The 17,580-nt window shown below is 41.1% G+C and overlaps 2 protein-coding genes and 1 long non-coding RNA gene across 11 annotated transcripts; 1 reads left to right on the top strand and 2 right to left on the bottom strand.

Moving 5' to 3' along the window:
• The first annotated feature begins 1,045 nt into the window (after positions 1-1,045).
• LOC311271126 (uncharacterized protein) lies at positions 1,046-12,938 on the top strand. Of its 9 annotated transcripts, none has more exons than XM_084376626.1 (7): positions 1,314-1,477; positions 1,581-1,675; positions 4,455-4,605; positions 4,759-4,845; positions 5,146-5,444; positions 10,576-10,607; positions 12,474-12,937. In XM_084376626.1, exons 3-7 carry the CDS (start codon positions 4,504-4,506, stop codon positions 12,755-12,757), a joined length of 804 nt encoding a protein of 267 aa, XP_084232752.1. In that variant the 5' UTR covers positions 1,314-1,477; positions 1,581-1,675; positions 4,455-4,503; the 3' UTR covers positions 12,758-12,937. The 9 variants fall into 9 exon arrangements, 6 of the variants coding, with proteins under 6 accessions (XP_084232751.1, XP_084232750.1, XP_084232752.1 ...); XR_014624356.1 differs by lacking the exons at positions 10,576-10,607; positions 12,474-12,937 and adding exons at positions 4,938-5,053; positions 8,291-8,447; positions 8,825-9,545 and having other exon boundaries at positions 1,315-1,675; XR_014624357.1 differs by lacking the exons at positions 10,576-10,607; positions 12,474-12,937 and adding exons at positions 4,941-5,053; positions 8,291-8,447; positions 8,825-9,545 and having other exon boundaries at positions 1,317-1,675.
• LOC311271125 (uncharacterized protein) lies at positions 6,749-10,230 on the bottom strand (the record flags this gene model as incomplete). The annotated part of the gene is made up of 3 exons (XM_084376622.1): positions 6,749-8,219; positions 9,539-9,846; positions 10,162-10,230. The coding sequence occupies 3 exons, from the start codon at positions 10,228-10,230 to the stop codon at positions 7,352-7,354; spliced, it is 1,245 nt and encodes a 414-aa protein (XP_084232748.1). The 3' UTR covers positions 6,749-7,351.
• Positions 12,939-16,572: 3,634 nt separating the features above from the next.
• LOC311270772 lies at positions 16,573-16,958 on the bottom strand. Its single transcript, XR_014624296.1, has 3 exons — positions 16,919-16,958; positions 16,713-16,803; positions 16,573-16,631 (listed from the first exon to the last, which is right to left on the bottom strand). It is a non-coding gene; the product is annotated as an uncharacterized lncRNA (long non-coding RNA).
• Positions 16,959-17,580: the final 622 nt, after the last annotated feature.

Raw genomic sequence — 17,580 nt, 5'->3', positions numbered from 1 at the left:
TACAATTATTGTGGGTCTGAGACTGATCTGAGACGCCCAAAACGCCATTTGACGGACGGACACTAAGTTCGTGTCAGCTTTACCTGGGAACTCAAAGTTTCAGAATCTGTCGTCCGTTTGTCTCTGCGTCGTTGCTAGGCCTCAGGGCCGCCAAAAACGCCATTTAAGAAACATGGCGACCTTGTGAACTTTGACCTTGATTTTAAGGCACTTGTAGGGGGGCTACGGACACCAAATTCGTCTAAGTTGTACCTAGTGAGTCAAAGTTTCAGAATCTGTCATCCGTTTGTCTCTCCGTCGTTGCTAGGCTTCAGGGCCGCCCAAAACGCCATTTAAGAAACATGGCGACCTTGTGAACTTTGACCTTGATTTTAAGGCACTTGTAGGGGGGCTACGGACACCAAATTCGTCTAAGTTGTACCTAGTGAGTCAAAGTTTCAGAATCTGTCATCCGTTTGTCTCTGCGTCGTTGCTAGGCCTCAGGGCCGCCCAAAACGCCATTTAAGAAACATGGCGGCCTTGTGAACTTTGACCTTGATTTTGACTTATTAAAAGTGTACTTTATTGTAAGTCTATTTTAAATTGTTCTAAAGTATACTTTTACAAAGTATAATTTACTTCAAAGCACTTATAGTAGTATATTAGTATTCATAATAAAAGCATACTTTTTTCAAGTCTTTTGTAATACACAGTTAGTATGCTTTATTAAAGTGCACTTTAGTTTCACTTAACTGGAAATGAATTTAGGTACACTTAAAAAAGTGCAAATGAAGTTGAGTTTGTTTTAAGCTGTACTTCTTCATAAAATGTATATTAAATAGTGCTAACAGTGGTAATTTAGTGTAGTAATTACTTAGCAATACACTTTCTACATATTGCATGTATGTGCATGTTTATTTAGCCTATGGAAAAAACACACTGTTACAGTACATTATAGTGAATCTGAGCAGGGATTTTTTTAAAATATTGTTTGGAAAGAAAGGCGCCTAATTCAAATAGCAACGTTTGCATCTTTGCCGTCCAATCAGCGCATTGCGCTCAGCTCCGCCTCTTTGAGCTCCACCATTCACGGCGCTTCATTCTGGTCACGTTGCTGTTGAATGGATAAGTAAGTATATCAATGTTTTTATTGTCTGATCGAATGGTCATACATTTTATATTTCCATTTGTCTCACCGGCTAATTTTATGATTTCGTTGGTCATTTCATGACGTGATTCAGCAACTTCAGTCATTGTAGCTAGCTAGATAACCAGTCAACGTTAGCTAACTTCAGTCTTCCAGCTACTGTAACTGTAAGTAAACCTATTATTACTGCTCTTGGTAGCGGCAGCGTTACGCCTGTGTGTATGTGCTTCAGTAGCACAGTGTAATATTACATGATGAAGAGGAGCAGTGCGTGTGTGTAGAGTCTGTGTGTGTGTAGTGGAGCGGGCAGCAGGTGAGGTTGGAGCAGACATTAGCGGAGCAGAGGAAGAGGTTAGCCGTGCATGTGCAGTTCAGTATGTGGCCAAATAAACGCACAAGATTCTCCAGACCACGTAACGTCTCTCCTATTGTTTTACCAACTGTTGTCTGGCAGCAAAGTGAAGTGAAGGGTGTTAGCCCTGAAGCTAACCGGCTCCAGCCCAGGAGGAAAACGGACTCCCCTGCGATCTGCCACTACGGTCTGGGACCGTAGGTCAACACGTGTTTACCTGTTCACATTCAGTGTTAAGTTGTTTTGCTTGTACACTTGTACAGTCTACTGATTTACTGTACATGTTAACCGGTCGTCTAGCTGCTTAGTTTATGATTTTAATTTAAACTACTTCCAAGAAATAACGGACCTTAGCCAACCTGAAGCTTATGTATGAAAGCTGTTCATGTCTGCAGATACAGTATAGTCATGTCAGTACAGTATCTGAATGCAAAAACGACAAAATAACGTGACCTCTATTGATCCTACACCAGTAACTTGTAATAGCAGCTCAAGAGTCAAAAGTAGAAAAATATTGATTAAAGGTTGAATATGTAGAATTTTTATTAAAAGCAATATTTTTTTAAAAATAATACATCCACGGGGCGTTTTGAGGGGTACAGAATGAAAGTATTGCTTTTCCATAAAAAATTTTTTTTTAGTCTAAATTAAAGGTATAATATGGAGAATGAGCAGAACACCGCCATCTAGTGTCTCGAGGTCGTAGTCGCAACAACAAAAAATAATTCCAGCAGTCGGGTTGCCAGGTTCGTGATTGGTGAAACGCAGTCATGTGACAGAGCCTGTGTTGGAAGTGTCTCCATCAAAACATAAACAAATGGAGTAAATGTAGCTCGTTACTACCCACCTCTGCAGCCAGAACAGAGCAACATTCATTTACAAGTTTAATACGCGGATCGGACCGGGTCGGGTCTTTACTCTGACACCAATGAAGCAGCTTGGAAACTGTTTAAACGGGCGATCGTGGGATGCAATGAAGGAGTTTAACGGCTTCAAAACGCACGCCGAAATAGCTACGTTTCTCCTCGACCGGTAAGCTAACTTTCATGTTTATTTAGCTGTAACGGCTAACGCTAACGGCTAACGCTAACGGTAACTGTCAGTCAAACTGCTCTGCAATATGGTGCGATTTGTCGGAGGGGATGAGTTCAAACAGGCTCGAACAGACCCGGCCCAGTAGCCTACAGGAGACCGGAGTCTGTTCGAGCCTGTTTGACTGACAGTTTGACTGACAGTTACCGTTAGCGTTAGCCGTTAGCGTTAGCCGTTACAGCTAAGTAAACATGAAAGTTAGCTTACCGGTCGATGAGAAACGTAGCCATTTCGGCGTGCGTTTTGAAGCCGTTAAACTCCTTCATTGCAGTCCATTGACTCCATGCTTGGCCTATGTTGACCCTCGACTTTGCCCTTCTCTGGTCACTCAGCTGCTGAGATAAATAACGCCGTCTTCTCTGAGGCTCCCAAACAGCTACATTAGCAAACTCCATCTCACCCAGTGCCAGCCTACAGTAGCTGCGCCGGAGCAACTGGCAACCCGCAATTTACAGCCACTATTTGCTGGTAAAATGTAAACAGAACGTGACAGAAAGTCTTTGTCGAGCCCGTCAAAAATTTTAAAAATATTAATTTAGACTAAAAAAATTTTTTTTATGGAAAAGCAATACTTTCATTCTGTACCCCTCAAAACGCCCCGTGGATGTATTATTTTTAAAAAAATATTGCTTTTAATAAAAATTCTACATATTCAACCTTTAATATTTTTAACATTTTTGACGGGCTCGACAATGACTTTCTGTCACGTTCTGTTTACATTTTACCAGCCAATAGTGGCTGTAAATTGCGGGTTGCCAGTTGCTCCGCCGCAGCTACTGTAGGCTGGCACTGGGTGAGATGGAGTTTGCTAATGTAGCTGTTTGGGAGCCTCAGAGAAGACAGCGTTATTTATCTCAGCAGCTGAGTGACCAGAGAAGGGCAAAGTCGAGGGTCAACATAGGTAGGCCAAGCATGGAGTCAATGGACTGCAATGAAGGAGTTTAACGGCTTCAAAACGCACGCCGAAATGGCTACGTTTCTCCTCGACCGGTAAGCTAACTTTCATGTTTACTTAGCTGTAACGGCTAACGCTAACGGCTAACGCTAACGGTAACTGTCAGTCAAACAGGCTCGAACAGACTCCGGTCTCCTGTAGGCTACTGGGCCGGGTCTGTTCGAGCCCGTTTGAACTCATCCCCTCCGGCAAATCGCACCATATTGCAGAGCAGTTTGACTGACAGTTACCGTTAGCGTTAGCCATTACAGCTAAGTAAACATTAAAGTTAGCTTACCGGTCGAGGAGAAACGTAGCCATTTCGGCGTGCGTTTTGAAGCCGTTAAACTCCTTCATTGCATCCCACGATCGCCCGTTTAAACAGTTTCCAAGCTGCTTCATTGGTGTCAGAGTAAAGACCCGACCCGGTCCGATCCGCGTATTAAACTTGTAAATGAATGTTGCTCTGTTCTGGCTGCAGAGGTGGGTAGTAACGAGCTACATTTACTCCATTTGTTTATGTTTTGATGGAGACACTTCCAACACAGGCTCTGTCACATGACTGCGTTTCACCAATCACGAACCTGGCAACCCGACTGCTGGAATTATTTTTTGTTGTTGCGACTACGACCTCGAGACACTAGATGGCGGTGTTCTGCTCATTCTCCATATTATACCTTTAATTAATTGATAAATAAACTCAAAATAAATAAATGTATACATGATATACACCTCTCACTGACCACAGTTGGATAATTGCACAGAAGTGAGCACATCTTTGTAATATAAAGATAAAATGCTGTGTAGCATTAATCAAAAAATATAGCCTGTAAATGTGGTAATTGCACAGAGATTGGAATTTCACAAGACTTACACACTTGTTCAGCACACTATGTCTGTGCTGTGATTCATAGTTGTAACCACTGTTATTATTTCCATGTTGTCTTCAGATGAGCACTAAACCAAAGAGCCACAAAGCAATGGGAGTAGGGGAGGTGGATGGTGAGACTGAGGACATTCTCCAGCTCTGGGGCTTGGCCTGCTGGAGGAGGCAACAGACCAGCCCCGAGGCAGCGCAAATGGCATGATCTCTCCCAGAAGGTAAAGTACAGCAAAATATCCACCTATTACTCATGACCATGCATATCACTAGATGAGAAATAGTCATTCTGATGGTGCAGATTGTATTAATCTGACCATGGACTGTACACTGAGTGTCTCGATCCAGGCTGAATACAATTCTGATTGTTTCAGATTGAGAAATGCCCCATGCAGGCCCGTGGACAGACCACCCTCTTTAGAGGGTTCATGGCCTCTAGTTGTGGATTTCACACTGTTAAGGTGAGCTTTAGAAAAATTGCATCTCGCATGTCTGTTTACATTGCTGTTATGCTGTTGCTGTTACAGCACATGTCATAATGCTGCTGTTTTAGCAGCCTGCCACTCAGTCTCCTGCTGATGTCCAGCCTGTGGTCTCAGTCTCAGCCCTTGATGCAACTGATAATGCAGCCCAGCAGTCTTTCCTGCGCCCCCTCCAAGTTTAGCTATGGTGAATACTGTTGCGGTAGTTAATGTCTTGTATGAATTGTTTGTATGCATTGCATCATAAAATGAACTCATCATTATTGTTTCTCTTTCCAGTTCACTAAATCACGATTTGGTGGAGCACAGTTGGCCTCAGTAAAGCCGAATTTAGTGGCTAGAAGGACTCCCAGACCTTCTCCTTCTCCTCTGTCCCCTGTGAAGACCCCAAGCCCAACTTCATCCTCTGTGAGGCCCCGCTGCCCTGCTCCATCCTTTGTGAGGACCCCCTCTACGGCCTCTGTGAGGATTCCCAGCCCCGCTCCATCCTTTATGAGCCATCCTGCCTGCTGTTCGGGAGTAACTACTGTTGCAACATACACTACCCAGTGGGACTACGCTCAACAGTTCCTCCAAAGGTACAGTTTATTTCTTGTTACATTATTTAATAACACAAGACATTTGATTTCACTCTTCAGTTGTATATTAATATATGTATATTTACTTTTCATAAAGGAGTTTCTTCTCTATAAATCCAGAGATTTATAACAATTTTATACATTATGCTTTGTTGGCATGCAAATTATATACGCACAGGGAGTTCATTCGAGACCCAGATTTTATTTGACTACCTGTTTATTTGACTACTTGTTAGGTTCTGTTGTGGGGATGACCATTGGTGGTTTGATAAATAATCATCAGTTATGTACCATTATGGTCGCAGACTCGAGCCCTGTATATGGTTTGGATGTTCCATGTTTCATCTGTGTCATGCAATGTGGAGCTTGCACTGGTTTTTGTCCTGGTGTTCACAGTCTTTACTCAATCCCTCAAACACTTTGTCTTGTCTCGATACACTCTGGTCTTGACTCTCGGTAGCCGTCAAAACAATACTTGCCATAAATGGACGGTTGTTGCTGCAATTATGGGTGATTCTTGTTCTTAAATATTGCAGCTTTTAATATCCGATTGGCCACTGACAAGAATCCCATAATTGCAAACACAAGCTAATGATGTCACCAAAAAACCTGACCTAAAGGCAGGTCAGATGGGTTCCAATGATGCAGCGCGATGCGATGCGCCGTTTGGAGCCCGACGCCCGGTTTCTATTTTCTGTCGCTCGCGTAGACAGCGCCATGGACGAGGAGCAGCTGATTCAGTTGGTTGAAATGAGGAGCTACCTGTACGATACCTCCTCATTTCACTATAAAAACGTCAATAAGGTGGCAGCTGCCTGGAGGGAGATTGCCCGGGAGTTAAAAGTCTCTGGTAAGTTATGTTTGTGTGTTTTCTGCTAGGATGCGTTACTAGCTAGCTTATTTTTACAAAGTAGAGATGGTATGATACAATATCAATACCCGCAACATTGTAACATTGTTACATTGTACACCGTGTTAGTCTCCGGAGAAGGCGGATTTGTTCTTCATGCTATAGCCTAACTGAAAGTTGATATAAACCGTTGCTACATCAGGTTTTCTGTCAATCTAGTTACTGTTTAACTACCGTTAAACAACCGTTGGTTGAACGGTTTAACGTAGGGTTAAACAGGTTGTGCCCCTGAAATAATCCTCTCCATGTCTGTTTTGGTTTTGTTGTTTTTGTGTTTATTTTTTCACTTAACATCATCATCTGTCTGTACTGTGTACAGTGCAACATTGATGTTAATATTTCTCAAATTTATTTATCACTTTTTTTAATAGAGTGATCATTACTGACCCAAATATTTAACATTTTAATGCTTTGACTAATGCATGGCTCTGTTTATTAATCCAGGTGTGTCTGACCATTGTGACTACTCAGACACACCTGGATTAATCAGCTTGTCCAATAATGTAAGACAGGAAATAACATAGCAGCATTAAGTTCAGGATGTAGTGGAGCTGTGCATAGAGCCCATTGTTTTCTTTGGGAGTGAGGCCACTATAGTAATTCTGTATTTCTAGTGTAAGTTAGTCCTCTTTAGCATTCAACAACATTCCTAGTTAAGGAAAATTGTATTCACACAAACATAATTGTAAATTGAACTGTTTAATTTGATGAGAAAAAGATTTTTTTTTTAAAATAAAGATGACAAAGAGAGATATTACATCAACAAATAGATTACACATGCAGGGTCTGATAATACATTTTCTTTTTTGTCTGTTTCTGAAATCTATGTACAGTCACTGATAATAGAAATAAGGAATATGCCATGTCATTTAATTTAAGTAAGTAAATTAAGAATTGCTTTTAAAAATATTATTCAAAGAAAAACATACAAAATACCATACAATAAAAATCTGTGTCATGTGCAGGTGCTGATTTCATTTCATTTCCAGCAGTAGGCCTATGTGTTTACTATAGTGGCTTCAGAAAAGTATCGCACAAACTTATCCCGCACAGCCAATGCCTCCTGACCACCGCGGTTCGGATGGTCATTCACTGACTGCAGGTTTTCACCCTCGCACGACAGCCTGCACTCTGCATCACCAGGCCTCGTGAGAAAGTTATGCAGAATACAGGCTGCCACAACCAGTGTGTCCACTTTCTCTACCGACATATGGATGGTGCGGAGGATGATCCTCCATCTTGCAGCCAGCATACCAAAGGCCTTCTCTACTGTCATGCGAGCCCTTGACAGCCGATAGTTATATGTAGCTCTGTCCCGAGAGAGGTTTCGTCCTCCAAAGGGCTTCAGGAGAAATGGCTTTAGGGGAAATGCCGCATCAGCGACTACGTCATGAGGCACCTCCCCTAGGAACTCAGCATCTGGCAGGGTTGTTGGTGGTGGTACATGGAGGGTGTTGTTCTCCAGCCCCCTGCGCAGTGCAGAGTTCCTGAAGACCCCTCCATCGCTGGTTCTGCCAAAATCTCCGATTTGTGTCACCAGAAACCTGTAGTTTGCATCAACAAGGGCCAGCAGTACAATAGAGAAGGTCCCTTTATAATTAAAAAAGAGACTTCCACTCCTGGGTGGAGCTGTGATAGCAATATGTTTCCCATCTAGTGCTCCAATGCAATTGGGAAACTGCCATTTCGCCCAGAAGCCCCTGGCCACCATAGCCCAGGTTTCTTCTGTTGGTTGAGGGAGGAAGCGGTGCAGCATGTGCTTTTCAATGGCCTTGGTGGTGTCCAGGATACAGTCTGACACTGTTTGCACCCCTACTCTGTAGTCATAGGCCATTGAATGCATGGAGTCCCCTGATGCCATGTATCTGCAAAAGAAAGACCTATGTTTAGTTACATTTTATTTGCATTGAATAATATTTTTTTCTTTTCTTAACAGATCCAGAGCATTGCAAGAACAAGTGGAAATCTTTGTGTGACACTTTCAACAGACTCCGGAAAGTTGTTCCACCCAGTGGGTCAGAGGGGAGTGGTAAGAAGGAATGGAGACACCTGAAATCCATGTGGTTTCTGCTGCCACATCTCAGGGAAAGATGGTAGGATTAAGTGAAAGTAGCAATTCCACAGTGTGTTTATTTTGTAAAAGTAACAGTGTGTGTTTTATTTTGTAATCTAATTCTGCAAAATAACTAGTAGCTAAAGCCGTCAAATAAATGTAGTGGAGTAAAAAGCACTATATTGGTTCACAAAATATAGTGGAGTGGAGGTATAAAGTATCAAAAACCATGGAGTTAAAACGCATGAGCCCACAGTGACATTGGGCCTAAACTACTCCAATAAGGTGCATTCATATTATTAGAAATATTGTACATCTATTCATTTTGGACAAAGCATTACTTAATTATTTTTCTGTAACATATTGCACTATGACATCTACATATTTGAAGCACCATGGATGTTTGTCTATTTTCAGTTCCAGAAGCAGCCTTGACCAGGTAGATGTAGTGAGGACAGAAGAGGAGGAGGAGGGAGGAGAAAGGTCTGAAGAGGTGGAAGTGGAAGATGAAGATGAGGATGAGAGGAGAGTAGATGTGGAGAGTGGGAGGGAGGTGAGGGGAAATGGTGGGGAGGAGAGACAGGTGAGAGAGCAGAGAGATGAAGGAGAGAGGGCCCACTCCTACAGCTCCAAAAGAAGGAAGCGGGAAAGAAATCCACCACAGAACCCCTCCACCGAAGACCTCTATGAGATTTTGAGGACTCCTATTCAACCTGATGACCCAGATGAAATGTTTTTGCTCAGTTTATTGCCAGAATTCAAGCAAGTGACAACCAACAAGGGCCAGCTGAAGGCACAGCTGTTGACCACAATTTTAAATTGGGATAACAACCAGGTTTTTCACCCTCCCCCACGACCATACCACCCCATCCCACCCCACCCCAGCCCTTACTATTTCAACAACCCAAACAACCCCACTTATGAACAATTATGAATAATTAGGCTTTGAATTGTTATTAACTCCTGTATTCTATTCTATATTCTTGTTATTTATTACTGTCTCTTTATCTATTATTACATGTTTGATTGCTCAATTTAATTACACAGATTTACAGGAAGTATTTTGTATGGAATAAATAAAAAATAATACTTTTATTATCTATTATCTAAAGCGTGTGTCTTTTCATTTACCTTAATGTGATAGCCAATCTCTGCTTAGCCTCAATTGGCTCTCTGTAGTTGGTTGTTTGTTTACAAAGGTCCTGACCTACATAGGACAACACCTCTTCTAACTGGGCAGCGCTCATCCTGAAGTAGTTTTGGAATCTTTTGCTGTCAAGTGCCAATTCCTGCACAAGGTTATAGTAATCCCCCTGCTCTTTTCGTGCCTGGTTGAGAGGATGGACCCATTGCCTTGTCCTGCTGGAGGTACTCTGCTGGAGGAGTAGAAAAGCAGCCACTTTCCTTTTTTTTAAACTCCTGACGTCTGTAAAAGGGTCCTGTTTGAAAACAACGAAGTCTAATTAGTCCTGTTGTTTTTGGGTGACGTTTAATGTTTGAATGGTAGAGGGCGCTATGCCCCTAATTACACACATAGATATCTATCGGTTACAGTGTGGCCAACTGGTCTCATAAGTTGAGACCAGTTGCCCACACTGTAATTCACGTCAGTTATAAGTCATAACTGACGTGAATGTCGCTCGCTAATAACAACTAACTTGCTGTTGGCTATATTATATGTCAAGAAACATCTAAAATCACAATATAAAACTTGTTTTCTGTTTTAAGTACAAACGTAGGAAGCAAGTACTCACCCATCTTTTAACCAGGTAGTTACGTCTCTCTCCAGTCGGATGTCGAGCGCACAGCTGATGTGTTTCCATGACAACAGACGCACATAGTCAACGCATTCAGTCAGAACAGAGAGCGTCAGATGTGACGCGATTGTCGGACGCTCGCTCGCGTCGCATCCAATTAGGACACGGACTTAAAGTTTGTAAAAAGTTGTTCCAATTTAACATACTATTTACACTTTAAGTGTACTTAAGTAGTACTCAAGTTGTACTTAATGACTACTTGAGCACACTTAATTATACGTAAAGGCAACAAAAAAAGCATACAGTATACTAAATGTATACTTAGTACAGGCTGTAAAAGTATAATACAGGTATAGTATTTTTTCACCTAATGTGAAATCAAGTATTAATTCCTGCTTCATTTTTCCACAGACGCTGTGAGGGAGAAATTCCCAAATACGGAGGTCAGTGAGGTCCGAGCCATGCTCCGAAGGAAGTACAATAATGAAGGCTATGCCAAGGTTAATCTGTGATCGTTATTCCAGTAAATGTACTGCATTTTTTGTTTTATTTTGTTACAAACTGTTATGTTCGTGCAGCATTGTTTAATTGCCTGGATACCTTGGTTGAGAGGTTTTGTGTTTTAATATAAATAAATAGATTTTGTTATTTCAATAATTTGAAGTGGATTTCTTTCATAGAACTGAGTAGCACACTTTTAGTGTACTAGTGGTACCAGAAATTAGTATAGAGTTAGGGACACTGCACTGAACTGTCCTGGGTATGGTGAGTCACCCTATGGGCCATGAATGGTATACTGAAATATACAGACTGCTGAAATAATTTGTAGGACTTACAATATGGTTGCAGAGGGTATCAATGCAGTATTCTGAATCAAAATACAAATGGTGTTAGGACTTGAAATATGGTTGCAGGGAGTATCAATGCAGTATTCTGAATCAAAACACAAATGGTGTTAGAACTTGAAATATGGCTGCAGAGGGTATCAATGCAGTATTCTGAATCAAAATACAAATGGTGTTAGGACTTGAAATATGGTTGCAGGGAGTATCAATGCAGTATTCTGAATCAAAACACAAATGGTGTTAGGACTTGAAATATGGCTGCAGAGGGTATCAATGCAGTATTCTGAATCAAAATACAAATGGTGTTAGGACTTGAAATATGGTTGCAGGGAGTATCAATGCAGTATTCTGAATCAAAACACAAATGGTGTTAGGACTTGAAATATGGTTGCAGAGGGTATCAATGTCGTATTCGGAATTAAAACACAAATAGTGTTAGGGCTCGAAATATGGTTGCAGGGAGTATCAATGCAGTATTCTGAATCAAAATACAAATGGTTTTAGGACTTGAAATATGGTTGCAGAGGGTATCAATGCAGTATTTGGAATCATAATACAAATGGCGTTAGGACTTGACATGTTAAAAGTGGTATCAATACAATATCGTGATGAAGACAGAACTAGTGTTTGGACTTGAAATATGGGTAGTGGTAATATCTTGACACTGGATATGAGTAATGGATCATCTCAACATATGACAGCAGTCCATGTCTGATGAGATATTTTAGACGTTGATTAGAGTTGCTGTCCGAATATGGCAGGTGGATCTTGTAGAGTATCCGGGAAGAAATGAACTCCGGGATATGGCAAGTATAAAAGCGTTCCCATAGCCGGAGTTTGACATGCTCCGAACATGAAATCTACTTCAATTGCTGTTCGGAGAGTATCCCATGTGGATATCACCATATTTGATTCATATCTTGTAATATTCGGGCAGGGATTCTTGGGTTTTTTGCGCAGTGTATGACTTAATATGAAGTAGAATGAGCATCTTCCTGGCAATATTTTCCATCACTGAAAATGTTTACACTTCACAAATGTGGAATTTGAAGCAGAGCTGTTATATTTGATTGAATTGGATTGTACTGTACAAGACCTAATTAATTAGCCAATGACTGTAGATGTTTGTTTTTTCAACCTTTATTTTACCAGGATTGTCCCTTGAAATTAAATCTCTTTTGCATATATATTTATATATACAGTATATATAAACAAAGACACACACCCGTACACACACACATATAAGGAGTACACGTTGCTTATATTTGTCATTATTGTCATTTTGTATACAAGTGTAACAGAACAAAAGTTTATTTGGCTCAACACAGAATTTTAAATATATAAAATTGTACAGCATATATATTTTTTTTTTAATTAAAAAAAAATTAAATGCAAAAAAAAAAAATCATTACTGCCCGTGTCACAGTTTTTGATGCCATAGTAATTTTTTGTCCCTATCCCTAGGCAATACCGATACACTGCATACAGGCAGATTGTCCGCTGGGCCTATGGCATTCTGGGAAGGCACATCAGAAAACCTCTGCCTGCTTGTGTTGTGTCTGCCATTCGAAAGCAGTTTCCGGAGGAAGGAGGAGATTATAAAGGGTTTGAATGGCCTCATTTGGGTGGAAATTAATAATAAAAAACAAATCACAATTACCAAGTGTCTCTCTGAAAATGTGTACAAAATTGTATATCATTTATCATTTTCTGGTCAGGCACATCAGAAAACCTCTACCTCTCTGTGAAACATGGATCAGGCTCAGTTCTGTTCTGGTTCTGCTTTGCTGCAACAGATAGAGACAGACAGATACACAGTACAAACAGAGATATGTTTCATTTTGCATCTGTGTACAAGGAGCTGTTCAAAAAGTTTCAGCAAAAGGACATTCTCTCAGAAGGTTTGTGGACAGATGAAACAAAGCTGGAGCCTTTCTGAACCAAAACTGAACGCCTCGAAGCCTGGGTGTTGTGTTAGGCACTGCACGTCTAGCCTGGGGGTGATGGTGTCCACTAAGGCCCAGTAGGCATCTACCTCCCTGCAGCACATACTCCCCTCGGCTGTGGACATGGGGTCGCATTTCCCACACAAGCACCTATGAAACATACAAGAACACTGTACCTACTGTGAAACATGGATCAGGCTCAGTTCTGTTCTGGTTCTGCTTTGCTGCACCTGGTACACGGTGTCTCGGTGTCTCTGTGCAGGGTTCAATGAAATCTCAAGACTATCAAGTCATTCAGAAGCCAAATGTGCTGCCCAGTGTCACAAAGTCCAGTCTAGGCCACAGGTTAAGGGTACCATCATTTTTGTTGTTGTTTGTTTTTTTAAAACTTCTGTTCAAACAAAATTCAAAAGCAATGTCTGATTTTTTGTGTGTACATCTTAAGCAGATCTGCATCTGATGGTTAACCCTGCATGCAGCTGCAGTTTAAGACTGCTAGGCACATTCTGTACAACACAACATTGCAACATTTATGCAGATGTGCCAAATGTATAAAAAATATGTGTGTGTACTTTGAGTAAGGCAAGCCTCTGTGGAGGCATCAACGTCTTGTATTAAATCGTGAATGCTGTGCAAGGTACACGCCAACAGCCTCATCCTTGATCTTCTGTAGGGATCTGGAAAGGGGCGCAGGTGCAGAGGAGGACAGAACTGTGCTGTGCTCTCGTAGAGCCTGTGGTGACCTGGAGTATTCCACTCTCAGAGACTCCATGAGGGCTGATGCATATGCTGGGGGAAGGATAAAACATTTTGATCACATTCACTGATTTATGGACTGACAAAATCATATTTAGGAACTGACTGAAACTGCTAACCATATGATGGCTTTTCCTTGACAGGGCGAACTACCCAGCCACCTTGGCGAAACCTTGGGTAGCGAACCGCATAACACACTTCACCATCACTGGTTTGAGCAACTTCTCTGCTGCCATTGCTGTTGAAATGCAAAGCTGCCAAGAGAAGTCTGTAGTAAAAAGCAGAAAGTCACAAGTTGTACATGTGAATAAATCCAAAAGTAATAACTCATGTAGAAAATTTGAAGACCTAATTTTCTTGTGTAGTGACCTAGGGCAATGTTACAGAACAAAGTATTCAAATAGAATAAATCATTCACCGTTGACAGGGTACACCAAGCTAAAACTCAGGCAGTCTAATACAACATACCTGCAATGAATTGTACCTATAGTTTTAGCCGTACTCACTCTTTCACAATCACATACTTACCTGCTGTACATCCCAAGGAAGGAGAAGCCAGTGTGCTTTGGTGCAAAGCGCAGGATGAGGGAGTGGAAGGCCTCCAGTGAAAAGGTCTGATGCTGTGGGGACAACTGACGAACATCCTTTACCAGTGCTGTTCTTGTAGCAACATGTTCCAGTTTTAGTGCTACAGTTGATCCTGCATAAACACAAATTTAGTTCTAATGATGTGGCAAGACTGTATAATCATTATTAGCTGATTTGTATTACATGTATGTTTATTATTTGTTTTATATCTTTTAATCTTAAAAGCACCTCTTAAAATCACAAGCAAGCACATTGAACAAATGAAGATTCAATATGTTGTACCTGGTTCCAGCCACTGCTTGTTCCTTGCTTCTCCCTCAAGAGGTGGATGTGCACAGCTGACAAACGTAGGTGTGTCATGTTCGTGGATGTCCTGAACATGGTTGACCATGCTTTTCCACTTGGCCTCCATCACATCTGGATCTCCATCAGGAGTGGAAGCAGCAGCCCAGTAAAGGTGGTCTATAACAGCTGGCCTCCACAGCTTCAGATCTTCACACTCCCTCTCCTTTGAAGCAGCATCCAAAGCCTTCCCTACACCTGTTTCAGAACAGAAACACAAAATGTAAAAACAAATTATAGCTGCTGCGCAGCGATGGGTCTGGTCCGGGCTATTTTTGGCAATTCTGAGCAACAAACAGGAGAATAGGAAGACAAGACAGTTGACAACAATGCTCATTTTGGACAACTTGAGGATTGAACCCACAACTTCTGGAACCAAAGACTGTCATCTATCGCTCTGAGCTAATTGGCAAGTGGCTTGGGTTTACAGCTGAGGTAATCTGGCATGAGACTGGACCTTTGTGCAAAAATTGGCTAGCTTTCTTCCATGGTCCAGTTCAAGCTATTTGTTTTTATTTAATTTAGAGGCTTGCTGCGATGCCACCGTCAGGACAATGGGCTTTTGTTTTATGTTGAGGAGATCTGACATTTTGATCTGTCGTCATCATCATCATCCTTGCTGGGTCTTGAACCCACAACCCCTGATACCAAGCACCAGCTCCTAACTCACTGAGCTAATTGGCTGGAAGTGAGACCTGCTGTGTAGCTTGATTTGTCGACTCAGGGAGTCACTGTCTGGGCAGCTGTTGTCAAGGCAGATTTCAAAAATGGTCAAAATGTCAGAAATTCCTTGACTTAAAAAAAATCTGATAATACATAAATTGCATCTTGACAGCATGGAAATGTTGGTGATTTGTTTTTAACTTAAAGTGTTTTGCTTCATAAGAGAAAATTTGATGTTTAAAAATGCCACTCTTCCATCGACTCCAGTTGTTCCCATGAGAGCAGAATTCAAAATGTTCTCAAAAATTCAGTTTTTGAGATAAAATTCTGATATTTGCCAAACTCCATCAACCATGACTGCAAAATATTCTCAATTTTTTTCAGGAAGATTGAAAATGTATTTAGCAAGAATTTGATAGTATATGTTTACAGTACTGTTTACAGTCAAACATTTTGATGCACTGTAGGCTTAATTTTTGATAAATCAAAAATCCGAGAAACAAGTTTTGTGGAGGACGGTCTGAAGATGCTCTCTAGCAAGTTTGGTGACAATTGGGCAAAAATTGTGGGAGGAGATAGGTTTTATAAGTTTTACAGGTTTTGAAAAAAACTGAGTGATGGACTTCATAATTTGTAATGAGTTTAAGTGGACTAAAGTTTCAGCAGTATTGGGGCTACAGTTTGGTGAAAGTTTCAAAACTGTAGCATGTACTGTTGATTTTGTAGGTATTTTTAAAGTTTTTAAATTTAAACGCTTATTGTGCCCCCCCCAGGAGGAATATTGACATGTCCTTGGAATTAAGTAAATCTGGCATGGGGCCGGACATTTCTGTAAAGTTTGGTGAGTTTTCGCCCATGGGAAGTATGACTTCCTCGGAAGAAGAAAGAAAGAAAGAAAGAAAGAAAGAAAGAAAGAATTCCTAGGAATACAATAGGTTCCTGGCAGCTTAGCTGCCCGGACCCTAATAAACCAACAAAAAAAATGTGATTATAGACAACCCAAACAAAACTACGTTCATCAAGATACATACTTTTGCCAATATGCCAAATGTCAAAGAAATGACGGGTTCCTTTTGGGCACAGCTCCTCCCGCACCCACTTAGCAACCTAAAACAGGGAGTACAACACATTAAAAATATTTTTTATTTAATTTTAGCTTCAAATAGATTCATCAACAAGATTTTCAATGGACACTGGTCTGTTCTTGCTCATCTTTACCTGTCGATTTCTGTCCGTGATGAGGGCTGACACATGCATATGTCGTCATCAAGAAACCTTACGCTGCGCTTAAGACCCTCTAACTCACACCAGCTACTACTTGGGACCTCTGAGCTCTGTGTAAAACATTAAGCAATGTCATTATCTTACACTACACAAGTGGTTCATGTGTCTGATAATGTTAACTTACCTGGACAAGTTGAAGATCTAACACCTTGTTGATTCTGTCCTCAATCAAGGAGTATGTGCCGTATTTGGCACAATGACCAGGGGAGTCTGACCTATGAATGACAAAAACAGTTCAATTCAGACATGTAAGCACAAAATCTGATATATTAAATTATAGCAATCTGTTTTGAACTGCTTTCTATGTTGATATAAGTTGAGGTGTGCTACCTGCAGTCACCAGACAGGATCAGTCCACCTCCCATCTCATTCAGGTTTTTGATGATCCCTGCCTGTTCATTCTGCCACGCCTGCACAATCGTTGGGATTGTGTAAAGGCGTTGATGGCGAAAGAAGGTGCTGGTGCTGATGCTCTAAAGCCCGAACAGCTTCAGCATCCTGATCGTCTGGGTAGCCATGCAACCTAAAAAGTGGATGGCTCCACTCAGTAACAGGTTGCAGGCTGGCATATTTCGGTGCAGCATGGGCTGGTTCTGCCAAAAACGCTGATACCCACATGTGACACAGACCTGAGACATTTTTGAAAGGCAGAAAATTACCAATCTATGCCTTTACAAAAAAGTATATGAACAGACCTAGACATACAAATTGATATACAAGTTATGATACAACTTAGTTTTCCATCTGAAATCACAAAAAAAATATTATTACTATTATAACATAAGTTCCCTCCTGAGTCTCAATGTTTCCTTGAGTTTCCCCACAACAGGCTGGGCAGTTAGTAAAGAGAGACATCAGCTGGCTTTGGCACACAATGAACTTGTCAGCAGCCCTGAATAAAGAAAATCACCTATTATTTTGCACTGACGACACAATTTGGTCATACACATGTTCTAAAATCAAAAGAAGTCTTACTTGAGGTCATGGTGAGA

Source organism: Pagrus pagrus (genome assembly GCF_965226575.1).
Source record: "Pagrus pagrus genome assembly, chromosome: 15".
In the NCBI taxonomy this organism is placed as follows: Eukaryota; Metazoa; Chordata; class Actinopteri; order Spariformes; family Sparidae; genus Pagrus; species Pagrus pagrus.
The sequence above is the reverse complement of the archived record's forward strand: the minus strand, read 5'-3'. Positions and strand labels throughout refer to the sequence as shown.